At 37.7% G+C, this 16,409-nt stretch overlaps 2 protein-coding genes across 2 annotated transcripts in view; one reads left to right on the forward strand and one right to left on the reverse strand.

The window, feature by feature from the left end:
* Positions 1-3,634, forward strand: part of etfdh (electron transfer flavoprotein dehydrogenase) — a 39,909-nt gene extending 36,275 nt beyond the window's left edge. Inside the window, exon 13 of the mRNA XM_020917586.2 lies at positions 1,595-3,634. Coding sequence (XP_020773245.1) covers positions 1,595-1,758 — 164 coding nt within the window. The 3' untranslated portion in view covers positions 1,759-3,634. The remainder of the gene's footprint in view (positions 1-1,594) is intronic.
* ppid (peptidylprolyl isomerase D) lies at positions 1,986-15,718 on the reverse strand. Its single transcript, XM_020917580.2, has 10 exons — positions 15,547-15,718; positions 14,405-14,545; positions 13,577-13,683; positions 13,310-13,498; positions 11,956-12,078; positions 9,921-10,027; positions 7,649-7,790; positions 7,482-7,568; positions 5,909-5,951; positions 1,986-2,902 (listed from the first exon to the last, which is right to left on the reverse strand). Exons 1-10 carry the CDS (start codon positions 15,629-15,631, stop codon positions 2,814-2,816), a joined length of 1,113 nt encoding a protein of 370 aa, XP_020773239.1. The 5' UTR covers positions 15,632-15,718; the 3' UTR covers positions 1,986-2,813.
* Between the last annotated feature and the right edge of the window lie 691 nt (positions 15,719-16,409).

The following is a 16,409-nucleotide window of genomic DNA, read 5'->3' on the forward strand; positions in this document are numbered from 1 at the left end:
GTTTAGCCAAAATACAGAAAAGCGTTCTTGCAAATTACCATAAAGGGAAAAAAATGCAGCAGAAGTCTTTCAGATTATGATTGACACAAGAATGCACAATGTTACACTCTCTTTTCACAATTTTATTTATACCAACCATCCCAACCTGGGTGTGTTCCAGTTTAGAATTTTCTAAATCTGGTCACCCTACACAAATGTCTTATTTTGAAGGCCTACAAGGGGGTCCAGTGACAAGCAGTTATGTTTTATTGCTGTGAAGTTGGAGGAAATTGTGGTTCATCCAGGTTTTAATGTCAGATAGGCAGTTTGTGATGGTGGGGAGATGGATTTGGTGGAGATGTAAACCTGAGTGTTATCAGCGCAACAGTGGAAATGGAGTCCATGGTGGCGGATGGTGTGGCCGAGGGGAAGCAGTGAGATTTGGAGTTATTTATAGAGACGTAGTGGTGACGGTCAGAGAGGCAGGAGGAGAACCAGGACAGTGCAGTGCCGGAGATGCCAGTGCACTGTAGACGGTGAAGGAGGATGGTGAAGTCAAGGTGAAGTCAAGGAGAAGGAGAATGGAGAGGGAACCAGAGTCTGCAGCGAGGAGGAGGATTGTTGTTGACTTTTAGGAGGAGCTGTTTCAGTACTGCGACTTTGTAATTACTGGGCCCATCTAAGTGCCGTACTTTTTGGACTATAAGCCGCTCTGCAGTATAAGTCACATCAGCCAAAAAATTTGTAATGAAGAAAAAAACATATGTAATTCGCACTTTTTTGAGGAAATTTATTTTATAAAATCAGAGACCAGGAACCGACATTTCATCTTGAAAGGCAAGTTATAGTGATAACAATAGAACAGAGAACAGGCTGAATAGGCGTCTGGTATGTTAACGTAATATATTAAGTTTTTCAGATAACTAGAGCATAAACAACAGAATACAGCAAGTTCATCTCTCTCCATCTCACTCCAAATCACTAAATCCATTGAATTCTTCATCCTCTCCGTGACCTCTGGAGGTAAACAGAGCACCATTTCCTCTTCTTCGTAGCTGTTGTCAGACACAGCATCAGTTACAGTTAGAATTATTCCGGCCTTTCTGAATCCTGACAGGATGGTGTCGGTGTCACTGAAGTCTAGGGACTTCCAGGAAAGTTGCATGGTGCACCCGCCCAGTTACCCTGAAGCTGTGTTCGCTATTCCCGCTTTCCACCCGTCCCTTACAAGTTTCTTACTTACTCCAAACTTTCTTTCTGCTGCTCGATTACCGTTTTCAGCTGCATATTTCAGTTTGCAGCAGGACATTGGCTTTTTCTGCAGGAGACATGCAGAAAACTGACATACAAGCCTAGAGCGCCCTCTCATGGCTGTCAGTCTGAAAATTTTAATATGTAAGCCGTACCAGAGTATAAATCGCAGGGCCACCCAAACCATGAAAAAAATTTGATTTATAGTCTGAAAAACACAGTAATTACTGAGCTATTACCCATAAATCAGTGTAATGTCATTTGACCCCCAACTTCATTGTTTTAGCGTTGTATTCTACCTTTTACAGTGCCATTTCCACTTTGATACTCACACTACACACTAACACTTCACTTTCTGTCCCAGGTGTGTACGAGTACGTCCCCCTGGATACCGGAGATGGCATGCGGTTACAGATCAACGCTCAGAACTGTGTCCACTGTAAGACGTGCGATATCAAGGACCCCAGCCAGAACATTAACTGGGTGGTGCCTGAAGGGGGCGGTGGACCTGCATACAACGGGATGTAGATTTTTTTTTTTTTGTATTCTGATTGTAAATGTGTTAGAGGATGAAATATTTGCCAGTGTATGAACTATGTGCCTGGATGCTCAAATTCAAGACAAATACTGAAATCTTAACTTATGGAGATGGCTTTTCTTCCTTATGCAGTTTTGACGTGGCTGCCTTATTTCATTGGAATGCTGTGAAAATGGAAACATGGAGTCTGTGTTGGACAAACATGACCAAGGAGATGTCCATTTCATATCACATTTATTGCAGACGTGGTTTAACAATGTTGTCAGTGTTACTGTACAATACATTTTATTTCTTAGTTTAATTTAGTGTGTTCCCAATAATATATTTTATGCGGTTCTACATCTAACCAGTCTTTGAAGGAGAAACGACGCACAATATAGAGCAATTTGCATTTAGACTTACCAGCTTAGAGTATCAGATAAAATGGGGTAAAGCATTACTACGAAAAAAGATCTAAAGTTCCAATTCTCTCAGTAAAGATGCACTGCAAGTCGCCCGTGTCTCTTCATGGAGATGTTATTGCTCTGCTTGGAATGTTCCACAGTATGGCATTAAACGTATCCATCTCCCTGGAGGCATGCAAGTGGTGCCATTAGGCCAGGTTACAGGTCAGATCTGTGGAGAGGCAACCCTGCTCACAGTAAGAATGTATGTTTTTAATCTTTTTGAGCAATAAAAACACCTGTAATAATAAAATGTTGTATATTCGACAGTATGGCATTAACATATCTCTAAGACTAAGCAATAACGTCTCCATGGATATGAAGCAGCGCACACTCATCTAAGAAGTTACAGTGCATCTTTAAACTTGAGTTTTAAGTAGTCAGAGGTCCAAATCTTGTTTTATCCTGGAACTACGCTAGATTAAATATCTCATTATCAGTGAAGGAAACTGCATTGTACGTGTGAATGAATGAACTGTGTAAAGACAAATAAAATGATTTTTAGAGAAACTGTATCAAAACATGATGACATTTGGTGAACAGTTCTTACAGTATACTTCAGTGCATACAGTGACTTCTCACAGATTCCAAACCCATTTAAATCACGCAAACATTTTGGCAAACATCTTTTTCTCTTTCTCCTTCTCCTCCTGGATCTTGAGGTGGACTTTCTTCATTTCGCCTATGATTGCTGTCAACAGAAAACGGATTCATTTAGTTTTACCTGTAGTGTATCGCTTTATTTATTTTTTTGGTGATTTTGCTCTTTCAAAATATAAGCTTTAATGTGGAAAAAAGATTGTCTGGTCTGCATCGAAACATGTTATATTATTTAATTTAAACAACTTGCAGGCATAGATTTAGACAGTTACCTCAATCAGTTTTTCTCTCATAGGGATTAGGATTCTGCTTTAAATCTCCAGCAGAGGCCGATATTTTTGGTTGACCAGCCAGCTGCCTCCATATGCATCAAGTTTTGAGCTTAAGTCCAGAGAGGGTACTGCAAAAATGTGTTTACACCTTGTCTTGTCCAATTTGTTGTAAAACAAGGTTATTGATGAGTTTGAATTTGGCTCAAATTAATTAATTTAGGTACATTTTGGGGTAAAATTTTGAAAACCTTTACAATGATCTTGAGCTGTATCAGAACAAGTATAACAGACTAGTATACACCCATGGACCACTGTGGGACAAACCTGGATGACCGAGGGATTACACAGATATAACACCACCACATGGTGATGAAGAAACATTATTTAATGTTGAAAATTGTTGCTTGACTTTTATATGAACTTTTAGGGAGTCTACTACCACCTGAAAACCAGCCTTTGGGCTAAATCGGGTACATTTACATTGCTGTTTATTAATGTACACTGTCCCACTGAAAGATAAATAAATAAAATAAAATCATTCTATTGTCTAAGTAAGTGTTTTTATGGTCATTGTGGTACTGGATTATGTACTGTGTAACACCTCTAGTCCTTATTATCGAAATCAAGTTTGAAATTTGAGTAATCCTTATTTCTATTAGTGTTGTCACGATACTCTAACTGCCCAATATTGTACATAACACGATTTTGACGTATTAAATAATGAGAAATTATTTTTTGAGAATCTTAAGTTTTAACTCTTTAAAAAAAGGTCAGGCCAGATTTAAAATTGTTGCTTCAGTTCGTTCTGTCCATTTTCAGTGTAACACCCTTAGTTTTAATATGTATGTCTCTTCCCACGTGTCACTTGTTATCACGCTCACTTGGCTGTGTCTATCTCGCCAAGACAGGCTACAGAAAGTATATGTGGACTGGAGTGGACCGATAGGGCTTATCTTCTGGCTGGCAGCAAATAACCACAGGATTAAAATATGTCAGGGTCAGGAAGCCGGGAAAGATTTACACAAAAAAAAAAAAAAAAATGACCAAGAACACATGTCAAATCTCAGCGGGTTCAAATTGGAATGATGGTGTCATGGCAAAATAGTGGACAGAGTTGAAAAAGTTGTCACTTCCTGATTGTGACGTATTCCAGATCTAATGATGGTACTACTCAATCAGCTTTTTGGAAAACGCTTTTACTACTTGAGTAATATTTGTCAGTGTAACAGTACAATTAAGTAAACTTTTTGGTTACTCTTACCCTTTCTGTTACACCTTGAGTGACTTAAAGCATAAAAAAGTTTTCATATTTCTGTTTTTTAACCTTTCTTGCTTTGATTTTTTGATCTAAATAGTTGATTCTGACATGCTCATAATTTAAAAAGCTACAAAATAAATTTTTAATAGCAATTTGGTAATTATAGAGCTACATCTTTAAGTGGTAGATTGTTTTTCATAACAGGTTCAGGGCTGAGCAGATGTTATTTTGAAGATAATCATTTTGAAAATCAGATGTAATCACTTATAGTAAAAATAGTTCATAAAAATCTGTTGACTGGGCAATAGGCAATACCCAAAATTTTGTGTCTCAAGTCAGGATTTTTCAAGATTCCAAGACATCATGCACTTACCACAACTTGCACTACCAGTCAAAGGTTTAGACATCCTTTCTCATTTATTGTTTATTTATTTATTTTCTTTTTAAATGCTTACGAAAGATATCAAATATATGACGCAAGATCTATGGAATTATAAAGCAAAGGAAATTTTTTTTTTTTTTTTTTAATAAACTGTATATTCAAATCCTCAAAGTAGCCACCTTTTGTTACCAGTTTGTTGAAGTCTCCTGGAATGGTTTTCACTTGACAGCTTTGCCTTGTCTGAATCAAAAGCAGTGGCCAAAGCAAAAGGTGTCCAAACTTTTGACTGGTAGTGTAAGTGTAGCGACAATACAGCTCCTAAAGTCTCCCACCAGTCTCCGCATACACAGTACCAGAGGTGGGACCAAGTCGTTGTTTTGCAAGTCTCAAGTAAGTCTGAAATCTTTTACCTCAAGTCCAAGTCAAGTCTCGAGTCACTGACCCATAAGTCCAAGTCATTTCAAGTCTTTAAACCAAAGTACCAAATATAGCTTAGATTTTAGTGATTTATATGACTTTTAACCTAAATTGTACTTAAAAATGGTATGTTATATTTATATAAGAGTTGTAGAAATACAACTTTTTCCTTTTTAAATGTGTTGACAAGTTTTTAGTGCAAATCGTTATGGTCAGTTTAGAAAGAATTAAGATTTAAAAATGCTGTTATTTTGTTGTGTAGTCTGCACAGAAATGGAAGGATCATATTCTTTGTAGTTCCCTCTGTTTTACTGTGTTGTACTGTATATTACTGCAGTACATTTGAAGATACCACATCACAGTACTTCAGTTACATCCAAAGTAACAAACAGAAGTGGGAGGGACATGTTCCACTTTGTTCCTGTAAAATTCAGCATCACATTTATCAACTGTAAAGACTAAAGCATTTTCTAAAAATATATATATTTTTAGGAGAAGCATCAAGTCTTCTCAAGTCACAGGGCTCAAGTCCAAGTCAAGTCCACACCTCTGCACAATATACTGCCCTATAATCTAAAAGTGAAGACTTCTACAGGCCTCAAGAGGAAGCATTTGGTAAACAATTCATAATCCAGCACATTATTTCAATTGATATTTTCTGCGACGTGTTTAAATCCTTCTATTCGGCCTTTTAACAATTGAAAATTCAACACAATGAAGGGATTTTTTTCTGTGACCATGTTAGTATTGTCAGTGTAACAGTCTCACCTTTGTCATCTGGTGTGATTTCCTGAGCCTTCTTCAGGTCCTCCTGTTAAAGCATTAGCATAGATATTGGTAAATTATGGAAATGCAAGATCAAAATGAGCTACAAGGTCCCTTCTATTAAAGCTGGGCTGCCTGACTTATTTATAAATGAGTACATGTTGTGGTTTCACCCCAAAGAGTGTATCGTACAAGACAAAATGAGAGCACGACCCACCGTCTGCAGTTAATCATAAAGCAGAGCTGACTGATATGGCTGTTAAAGGGCCTATATACAAGTAACCATTTTCAGATTTCTCGGTTTTTGTATTCACACATGTACAACACACATGTACAACACACATGTACAACACACATGTACAACACACAGTCTCTCCATAGTTTGGGCTTTTCTCTCAGACAGTAAACACCACATTCCACTTTGTGATGACAGGTGGTAATACAGGAAGTGCTCCACTATTTTTAAACTTCATACACCTTCACTAGAATCATTTGGGTAATTCAGCCGTGGAAACTCTACTAAACAAAGGGTGATAGGTAGCTTTTGACTTGAAAACTACCACTACATGGCATCGCAAGTTGGAACAGAGCATTCTGAGCTTTGGAGATGTAGACGGACTAATAAAGCAAGATTGCTCAAACGTAAGAATCAAACAAAACACAACTCTAGGTATGTTTTGGAGCAGGTAACAGCATTATTAAACAGCTTAAAGCTCACAAGGATGCATTTTGTCTAATATAGGACATTTAAGTAGCAAGTTACATTCTAGAATAATTAAAACTTTATTATAACTTTTCTGTTAGAGAGTTGACCATGTTGGCTTGTTGTCTTCATGGAGATGCTTTTTATATTCCATAGTATAGCACAAAATATATCAATTTTCCTTAGAATCTTAATGACCAAGAATGCATGTTTTTCTTACTAATATGTTTAAGTCCATACTGATTAATAGGGCTGGGCATCATTAAGAAGTTACCGATACGATACATAGGCCACGATATGATACATATTTTGATACAGTGAGCTTTCGATTCGATATAATATATTTCAAATCGATTTGATACGGTTCAGTGAAAATAAACGTTAAATGATGGCTGTGACACTAAAAGTCTTTGTTAAACCACTTCTTGTGCAAAGTGAATAGGAAACGCAAACATTTTAATCATCAAAACAGTGAAAATATCAAATGTGTCGCATAAACAAGTTACCTTCCTCTAAACAAGCAACAAAACTGTAGCACTGTAACAAAATAATTTAGTAAAATACACCAAAAAAAATAACCTTGGTGATATATCGTGACGGCAGCTCACGATATCGATACTGTATCATCACATTAAACAATACGATATGTCGATAATTCAATACTTTTGCACAGCCCTACTGATTAATATACTTTTTTTAGAGTTATAAACTAGATGGCCCATGGTCAGAAAGAAATTTGATTATTTGCCTTTTTACATTATCCTCCGATTTAGTCTGGATTTTGCAGTTTACAGTAATCTTAAAGGTCCAGAAATCAGATTATACTCAGATTTTGGTGTGTATTTGAACAAGGCTACAGAATTTATGCCTTACCATAGCTTTACTGAAGTCCTTTAGCCCTGCATGCGCCTGTGCTCTCCTGAAAAGTGCTTTTGTATTCTTCTTGTCCAACTCCAGAGCCTGGGACACAACAGGACAATATGGTTTCAAAACATGTAAATTTTAATGGATGTATTTAAAGAGTTGTGTTGCTGTGGTACCTCGGTGCAGCTGTCCAGGGCCTCCTGCCACAGCTGCAGTTTGAGTTTACAGGCCGCTGTGTTGAGAAAACAGCTCAGGGCCACGGGTTCTAGCTTCTTCTGGATCTCCTCATCAAACTCGTCTCCTCCAAACTCCAGGTATCTGCGCAAAGAGGTTATGATATTTTAATGATATAAAATTAAACATTTGCACAGTGTCGCGATCTGGACCATAACATGTGGAAAATGGTCAGATTTTTATATAGACATTTCCATCTTCAAGGAACTGAAAGCACTTTAAAATCACCCTTTCACACACACGCTCACACACCAGAGCACACAGACACTGGGGGTCAGGTGAGTGAAGTGTTTCGGCCAAGGACACAACAACAACATTCATGTGTGGGAGCTGGAATCAGGTCTGTTGATCCCAATGAAAAAGAGCAGGATTTGAAACACCAACAGCCAGATCAGTGGACAAACATTCCAACTGAGCTACTACTACCCTAGCCATTTTATCTCTTAAGAAAGCATATTATTAAGTCGAAATGAGACAAGTAGGGAGCGACCGATATGGGCACTTAGAGATACATCAGCTTTCGGGTAGTCTATGTGGGCATGTTATATCATTATAAATCTTAGACTCTCTATATTGTGTCCATTTAATTCAATTTACAGATAGATAAATGTCCTAATATGTGGCGCCGCATCAGCATTTATCAGAGGAGTAATTTGTCTGTGTGTGTGACGGCGTACTGCCCCTGAATGCACCCCAGAGTCACATTATGTGCTCTTATTTACACCAGTGCGATATCGCCATCCTTTCTGAGGCAGCATTGAGGCGCTGGCTTTAAACGCTCTTGTGTCTGATCCACAATACTGACTATAAATAAAAGTTAACTTCAGTGCAGTTTAAGCCAGCAACAAAACTACTGCTTGTTTTTATCAAAGTGCGAGTGTGAAGCACAGAGGACTGCTTCATAGACCAAGGACATACAGCTGCTGTCAACACGCTGGATTAGATTCTTTTTACAGACGATCGTTTTGAGTCAGGATTAAAAGGACACTTATTTGTAAAGACTTGTGATCTGAGAGGTACCTGTATGAGTGATGAGTGTTGAAAATGCATTGGTGTTGAAGTTACTTTCGGTTCTTTCCATGGATCTGTTAAAATAACTCTAAGCTACCACACATCAACAGACAGTTTTCTGTGTAATGTGACTACAGCGGCTGTATGTATGCATTGATATGTAAATGAGACATTGACATGCATTGATAAGTAAATGAGCACCGAATAGAGTTGTTGATAAAAAATAAAAAGGCATTTACGAATATTATTAATTACCATGGCGTGTATGCATTTAGGCTAAAGGCTAAGCGGTAGTTTAATTACTTACTTTGTTTACAGGCAAGAATGTGATGCAAAAATGCCATTAGGCCGAACTACTGTCCTTAAATATGACTGTAAAAAGGCACAATAACAGGAAATGTAGCCTAAATTAACCCAATTTAAATTATAGTAGAGCCAAGTCTAAGTTTTATAACCTGTTGAAGATTTACAGTGAATTTTAAAATCACTAAATATATCGGCTTTTTGCACCTCCTCCTCCACCGGTTTTATCAGTATTGTATCGGATCCAAAAATATCCATATCCATATCAGGTGGGCCTTATGATTTTTCATTAAAATCTGTTGTATTTTGGTGTATAGCTTGAACCGGCCAAATTTTATTTATCAAAATCTCCAAAGGACAACAAAATAATCACAGACTAGATCATTGTTCAGTCACATTTGTGAGTGAATAATAATCACTGACGATGCTCTAGGCTGGAGGAAAGAATCCATCGCCAAGTTCATGTTGTGGCCCCAGCTAACATGTGAAATAAATATTGCTCAGATGGCAACAATGATGGTGGATTTTGCCAGTGTTTCATTTTTGAAAAGTGCCAAGCTGTAGTGTTGTGCCAAAGGATTTGTAAAAGAGAGAAAGTTATGTAGCTATAGATACTTCCTGGCTTACTTTTGCCACCCAATAACTACATGCAAGCCAAAGCTGTTTCCTATCTGTCTGGCACCAGTTGCAAGTAATAAAAACAGAGACAGAGACAAAATATAAAAATAATGTGTATAGTTTAATAGCTTAATTTATGTGTGCTAAAAAGTGTTTATTCCCCATTTGTTCTGAAGCGTCAAAGCACACACCATGTCTCTAGATAAGACAAACAAGGTGGGCTGCCCAAGGACATCTGATAAAATGTTTTAGTTCTTTTTGCAAATTGTGAACAAGGGTTACCTGAGTGCTTTGCTGTATTTCTTGATAGCACTTTTCCAGTCCTGATTTTTAAAAAGAGTGTTTCCGATGTTTTTCAGATCCTCAGCCACATGCTGAACTTTATCAACCTGAAATTAACAAATAAACACACAAAATGGACAAGAAAATTTCAAAGTCAGTCATTAAACAGATGGCAAAAGCTGTAGAAACAGAGTTCCCCCAAGTGACCTTAAAAGAAACTAGCACTTGTGGAGAATCTGACAAAAAAAATTAATAATAATAATAAAATTCATTAAAAGAAACAAAACTAAATAAAAATGGATGCACAACAAATATTCAGAGTATAGGTTTAAATAGCGATAGCAATTGCTTTTCTCCATGGAAATGTTATTGCTTTGTCTGGAATGTTTTACCCTATGGCGTTAAACCTTTCTATCTTCATGGAGACCAAACCAGACCAAATTTACAAGCCAAATCTGTGGACAGGCAATCCCTGTCACAGTCAGAATGCCTGTATTTTGGGTATTTTTGAGCTATAAAACCACCTGTACATGAATAAATGTAAGGTAGAGCTGTTTAATGTCATATTGTGGAACATTCCAGGCAGAGCAATGACATATCCATAGAAACAAGAAGAAGACAAACCCCCAACCAGAAAGTTACATAGTGCATCTTTAAGAACTCTGAAGATATCTAACAGTTCCACACTCAAAATCTGATAAATATTTAAAGAGTTTTAAGATTATTTAGAATCCTAAGTTCTTATGATTTTTACTTCTATTACATTTTTAATTTTGAATAAATTTCCCTTTATACACACTGAAATTTCTTTGTTACTTTCTCTATATTTGTGTTGAGTGGCAATGACTGAAGTGTGTATTGTTTTATGTTCAGGGAATATAACTTGAAAATCTTTTTGTTCTTAAATCTGCCCAGCTCAGTGAACAAATACATTTTTCTTCTTTCATTGATATGAAAGTATAATTCAACAAAAAAATAACAACAAAAACACCACACACTTTGGATTCTCGAAACATCTCGCCTCCTCTAATCCACTTGGACTCGAGCCGGTGCTTCAAGTATTTGCAGACTTTGAAATTCTGACTCAAATAGATCTTTTGGTTTTTAGAACAAACAGAGAAAACAGACACTAGATTTCCCTGAGTGCTGTTGGAGAAAATTACATTTACATGCACGCCAGGACAACTGGATAAATGGCCTAGTCCAATTTAAACCAATTTATCAAAATGCATGTAAAACTGGGAAGTACAATGGAGATGTCATGGTTTCAATATCCAAGATCCTAATAACACACCTGGAGAAGCATGCATATGTACTCCGATACATGCCGCATGTAACAGTGCAGTCCGGCTTACATTAGGTGCAGGCTAGGAGAGGCACGGGGTAAGAAACAGTCAGGAAAATAATAGGTATGTGTTTTGATGTGTATTCCGTAGTTTTAGATGTTGAGATGAGATGTTGCTTATCTTAGTTTGCTAAAAGTGTGGTTATATGCATGATAGCTGTTTTATTAGCAATTACAGCGTAGAGAGAAGAGATGTCCCAAAAAATTTGTGACAGTCCCGAAATCTAAGATGTTGTCCCGAATACCAAATGCGGCTCTAAATGTCTCGAAAATTACACTCAAACAGAATACTGAGTAGTTATTTTCTGATTCAGCTGATCAGAAAATGACGGCACGCAGCCTCTCACGGCTTCTAAGTGGCTCTATTTTGTTTATTTGTTTACGTTCTACAATTAGGCGAGAATATGCACTGACCATAAGCTCATTTTCATTAATTTGACATGGTTGGTGTACCAGAAACCCAACACGCCGCTAAAAAGCAAAAGCGTCAATGCAGGTACCAGGAGGAGTGGGTTGTGAAGTAACCCTGGATTGTCAAAGCCTTAAGCCCCCATTTTCACATGTTTGGTTCTTTGATCTGCTGTAGACAAGAGTGGTTTGACAGGAACAATTTGAATTTTGTTGTTTAACACACTGTGATTTCTCTGTGCAGGTAAAGGCAGTTGAATGTCAGATTAAAGCAGAACTCACATCTTTAAAGTCGATATCTGCGTCCTCTGGGAACTCTGGGTACGTGTCCCCTGTGCCGTCATCTGGCTCCACGCCCCAGCTGTCCCCGTCCTTGTGCTCCCCACAGTCTGAGATGATGCAGGGCTTTGGGCAGAGGGGCAATGTCAGTAGCATTTTATAGTGCTTCTAAGATCAGGCTATAAACCGTATATAGATGGTTCATGCAAGATTAGGACAGCAACATTAAAAAGTTACAAAATTATAAGGTTTTAATGGTTGTAATTTTCTGCACAATTAACTCCTCTGCAAACAACCAAATGTCTTATGTATAAAACCTCCTATTCCTTTATTTTAAACCTCCCCCGTCATGTTCTTAAATGCATAATTTCGTCACACATCATCACAATTTTCAGTTGGCCTAATGTTAAACCAATGGAGCTCACTAAACTCAAAAGTATTCTGACACTATCCATGGGTTTCAGGAAATTATTCTCTCCTGAGTTGAACTATTTTATGAGGGCCTTTCCCCATTCATTCATATAAAACAACACAATTCAAAGAAAAATATAACAACAGCACTCTGTCCTATGACCTCCACCATGCCAAATCCTTCAAACTAGGAAGGAATCCTTTTTCTTACAATCCTTAAATAGTGTGAGAAATGTATTTCAAGTACCAGCAGATGGTTGGTAGAAATAGCTCTGACTCTATTTCACTTTCTATTGAAAAATGGTGGCCCCTCTTTCTTTAACTGCTGCTGCCAGGCTCAGCATTTTGGTTAAAATATTCATATTAACCTGCTCTACATGATCCTCATGTTTTTATTTTCACCATTACACCTGTAAAGCAAAATATGAACATTGTGAACAGACCAATCAGCTTTCTTTAAGGTTACTCCCATAAGCTTTAGCAGAAAATTTGATTGACAGCGCCCGCCTCCTAAAACAGTGGTGCAGGCATGAAGGGGCGTTACCTTCAACAGCCTAGCTCCTGATCGGCTCTTTGGTTGTGATGACACTTTTTTCAAATTTCCAAATAAGGGTCTTGGCTCCAGATTAGCAGCTATTACTTTAGCCTCAATGAGCTTCATTTGACTTGAGCCGAACACTATGGCGAACAGTTCTTTATACAGTCTATGCTAAGAACACGTAAAACCAATAGCAATATTCTGGCCTTGTTTGATACAAAGACAAAAACCAGCCCATAATATGACAGGAGTGATGAACTTTCTATTTTTAAATGACATGGAGACTACAATATCAGAGAGTTGACTAATATATTTGCCCAGGGATAAGATGCAAAGGAGAAATTCAAATTTGTCACCTGGATGACTGAGGGATTTTACACAGCATTCTTCTCATGTTACAGTTTTTACCTGTACTGGTGCGTCCTCTTTTGTTTCGACAGCCTCTAGGATCTTGACCACTCCCATCCCTTTGAGCACCTGTCCGAAGACCACGTGTTTACCATCCAGGTGAGGCGTGGGCACCGTGGTGATGAAGAACTGGGAGCCATTTGTGTTGGGACCTGCGTTAGCCATGCTCAGCAGCCCGACTTTGTCATGCTGTGAATGAAGTTTTAGTAAGAGAGAGTTGATATAATTTGTAACATTTTAGAACACTGTATGAAGTCTGTGTATTACCTTGTAGTGAAAGTTTTCATCTTCAAACTTGTCTCCGTAAATGCTCTCTCCTCCAGTTCCATTGTGGTTGGAGAAGTCACCTCCCTGGATCATAAACTGTTTAATAACTGAAAAAAACAAATGGTACACTGTTAGTTTACAGTACTGACAGTTCCGGTATTCAGCTCCATATTCCTTTCTGTCAAAGCAACACAAATTGCCTGAGCTGAAATAATTACGCATGCTTCGCTAGTCCAGTGAGACATTTCAATCTAAACTCTTTAAGTAGATCTGAGTTTCCCAACTAGGCCACTATGGTGCCACATGCAATCCTTATTTGAATAAATGTATCAAATAAATTATATTAGAGTAAAGCCTCTACCAATTCATGGCCCAACTTGTGACAATGGGGACATAAGATCGACTATGGGGAGGTCACTGTATTAATGGGAAACACAGGTACAGGATCCATTAGGTAATTTATGTTATTTGGACTATTTTTAAAAGTAATTATTTACTTTTCTTTAATGAAAAAAGTTACACAAAAGCTTGATTTAATTATGTATTTGTTTTAATTTAGTTAGTATTATACATACTAACTAAATTAAAACAAATTATTATTATTGAGTACCCCTAATCTATACGATTAGGGGTACTCAATAATATGACAAAATCCCTAAGGGTTAACAGATCATAATAAGGTTGGGAAACACCTAGGGCATACTGCAACAATAAATAATACATAAAAGCTAATCTAGGTGTGAACTTCTTGAGTATACACTCTCTATCCATTGAGATGCATGTGTTGGACTTTGTACATGCCCTGCATATGTAGCGTCTGCCACTTACTTCTGTGGAAGGGGCATCCTTTGAAGTGCAGAGGTTTCCCTGTGGATTTGCCTGTGCCTTTCTCTCCAGTGCACAGAGCCCTGAAGTTCTCTGCTGTCCGAGGAGTCACATCGGCAAACAGCTCCAGGACTATCCTTCCCACTGTGGACAACCCCAAGCAAGAGGTTAGATAGGAACCACCAACTATTCTTGAGTCAATTTTTATATTTTTTTAACCAGTAGCGACTAATAAGAAAATATTATCTCTTTTGAATGCTGTGAAGTACTTTAAGAAGTTCACAGAGAAGCTAAAACCCATGAATGAAGGTGTTAGACTGTTTTAATAGCCCTTGTTTGATTTTTTTTTAAAATTTTTATGCCATTTAATCTATATTTAATGTCAAGCTTGAATCCTGCATAATTCTTTTGGAATGATTGAAGTGATAGCTTGCAAACTTTCTGAATTTGAAGACTTGAAGAGTTTGTGGAGATGCATCACATGCTCACAGTAGGGACACATGTTTAGTGCAAGACCAAACATGTGTCATATGCAAGACAAGAAAAACACTCATAATGGAAAAGCATGAATTTATTTCAGTCTATATAGTCTAAAAACGTTATATACTGTGACTTTAAATAAGGAAAAGTATTGAACAACAAACTGACCATTGTTAAGTTGTAACCTAAGTCAGACAAACGCATCAAAGGGACAGATGGGCTAATGTTTAAGGTTCAAATTACAAAATTAAGCTTCTAGAAATTACTAGAGAATAAATGGTACCAGTAGGTGCTTCGCTATGAACATAAATCCAAGATATTTAAAGCCACAGACCAATCTATATGTTTGAAACAGGGTTATCATTATGTTTATATTGTTGCCAGATGAGCAGCACCTTTTGTGACAATGTAATGTAATACAAAACAACTACACGTGGTTAGTTGCAAGCTCAGTGCATTGACAAAATTGTGACCAGTAACGACAGTAAGATATATGATTAATAATAGTGCTGAAAATGTAAATACGCAATGGGGAACGTAAATGATGATCTTAAAGCTACATCTGCACAAGTTCTTCAAATGAATGGGGCTAACTACAGCGCTGAAGCTAACCTAAACTGGCCCAAAATAGCTCATCCCGGGGAGATTATTTTACACATTCTGACCTTTTTCGCCTCCGATGTCTACGTCCAAGAAGACTCGGGGGTTGGCGGGGTTTGAGGGCTTTTCTGTGGGCACTGCGTGAGACATTTTGCGGAGAATGTGGAGGTTTCAGTCACTAGTTCGAGAGCTAATCATGGAGCTAGGCTAGCGACGGGAACAGGCACCGGTAGGATGAATGGGGACACACGGCACTTCCGGTTCCAGCACTTCAAATTAAGAGTCCGCAGCGAAAAGTGTACGCGGGGAAATGGGAGAAATTATGAATGGGGACTTTATTGTGAAAATGTGTATAGTAGTCACAGTCAGTTTTTAAAATAACTAGCCTATTTGTAATGTGAAGAGTTATTTGTGTTTTTAAATAAGATTTTAGTTGCAACTTAAATCTTATTTAACTGTGAGCTGAATGTAAACTGTATAATCTAAGAGTGGATCCAGTGGCCAGTTAAGGGTTAAAATGACTCTGCAAAATCTACAACTACACATTTTATAAAGGTGCCAAAAAGTAGGTAGACTGACAAAAGCAATTGTACTGTGCACTAGGAGTGTGCTAAAATATCTAAACAGGCCAGTGAAATATGGTTGTCTGCTTTTGTGGCTACCTGGCTCCCACACTGAGCAGTTTTTTATCATATCATGGGTTTTAACCAACTAAAAAGTGCAGCATGTGCAGTTCAAAGGACTCAAGTAAAATAAATAATATAAGGGACTGTTGGATTTTGTGAAATTACCTTTTTTCCCATATCCATGGCAACTACACAAGAAGCTAGCTATGAACAGTGTTTCCAGATTGGGTCCCAAATTGGGCTTCTTTTTACTATGTCAGGCAGGGAGGGGAAGCCTTAGGTGGGCACATAATATTTGGTCT

Source organism: Boleophthalmus pectinirostris, unplaced genomic scaffold, assembly GCF_026225935.1.
Source record: "Boleophthalmus pectinirostris isolate CB_2022bp ecotype Guang Dong unplaced genomic scaffold, ASM2622593v1 HiC_scaffold_23, whole genome shotgun sequence".
NCBI lineage: Eukaryota > Metazoa > Chordata > Actinopteri > Gobiiformes > Gobiidae > Boleophthalmus > Boleophthalmus pectinirostris.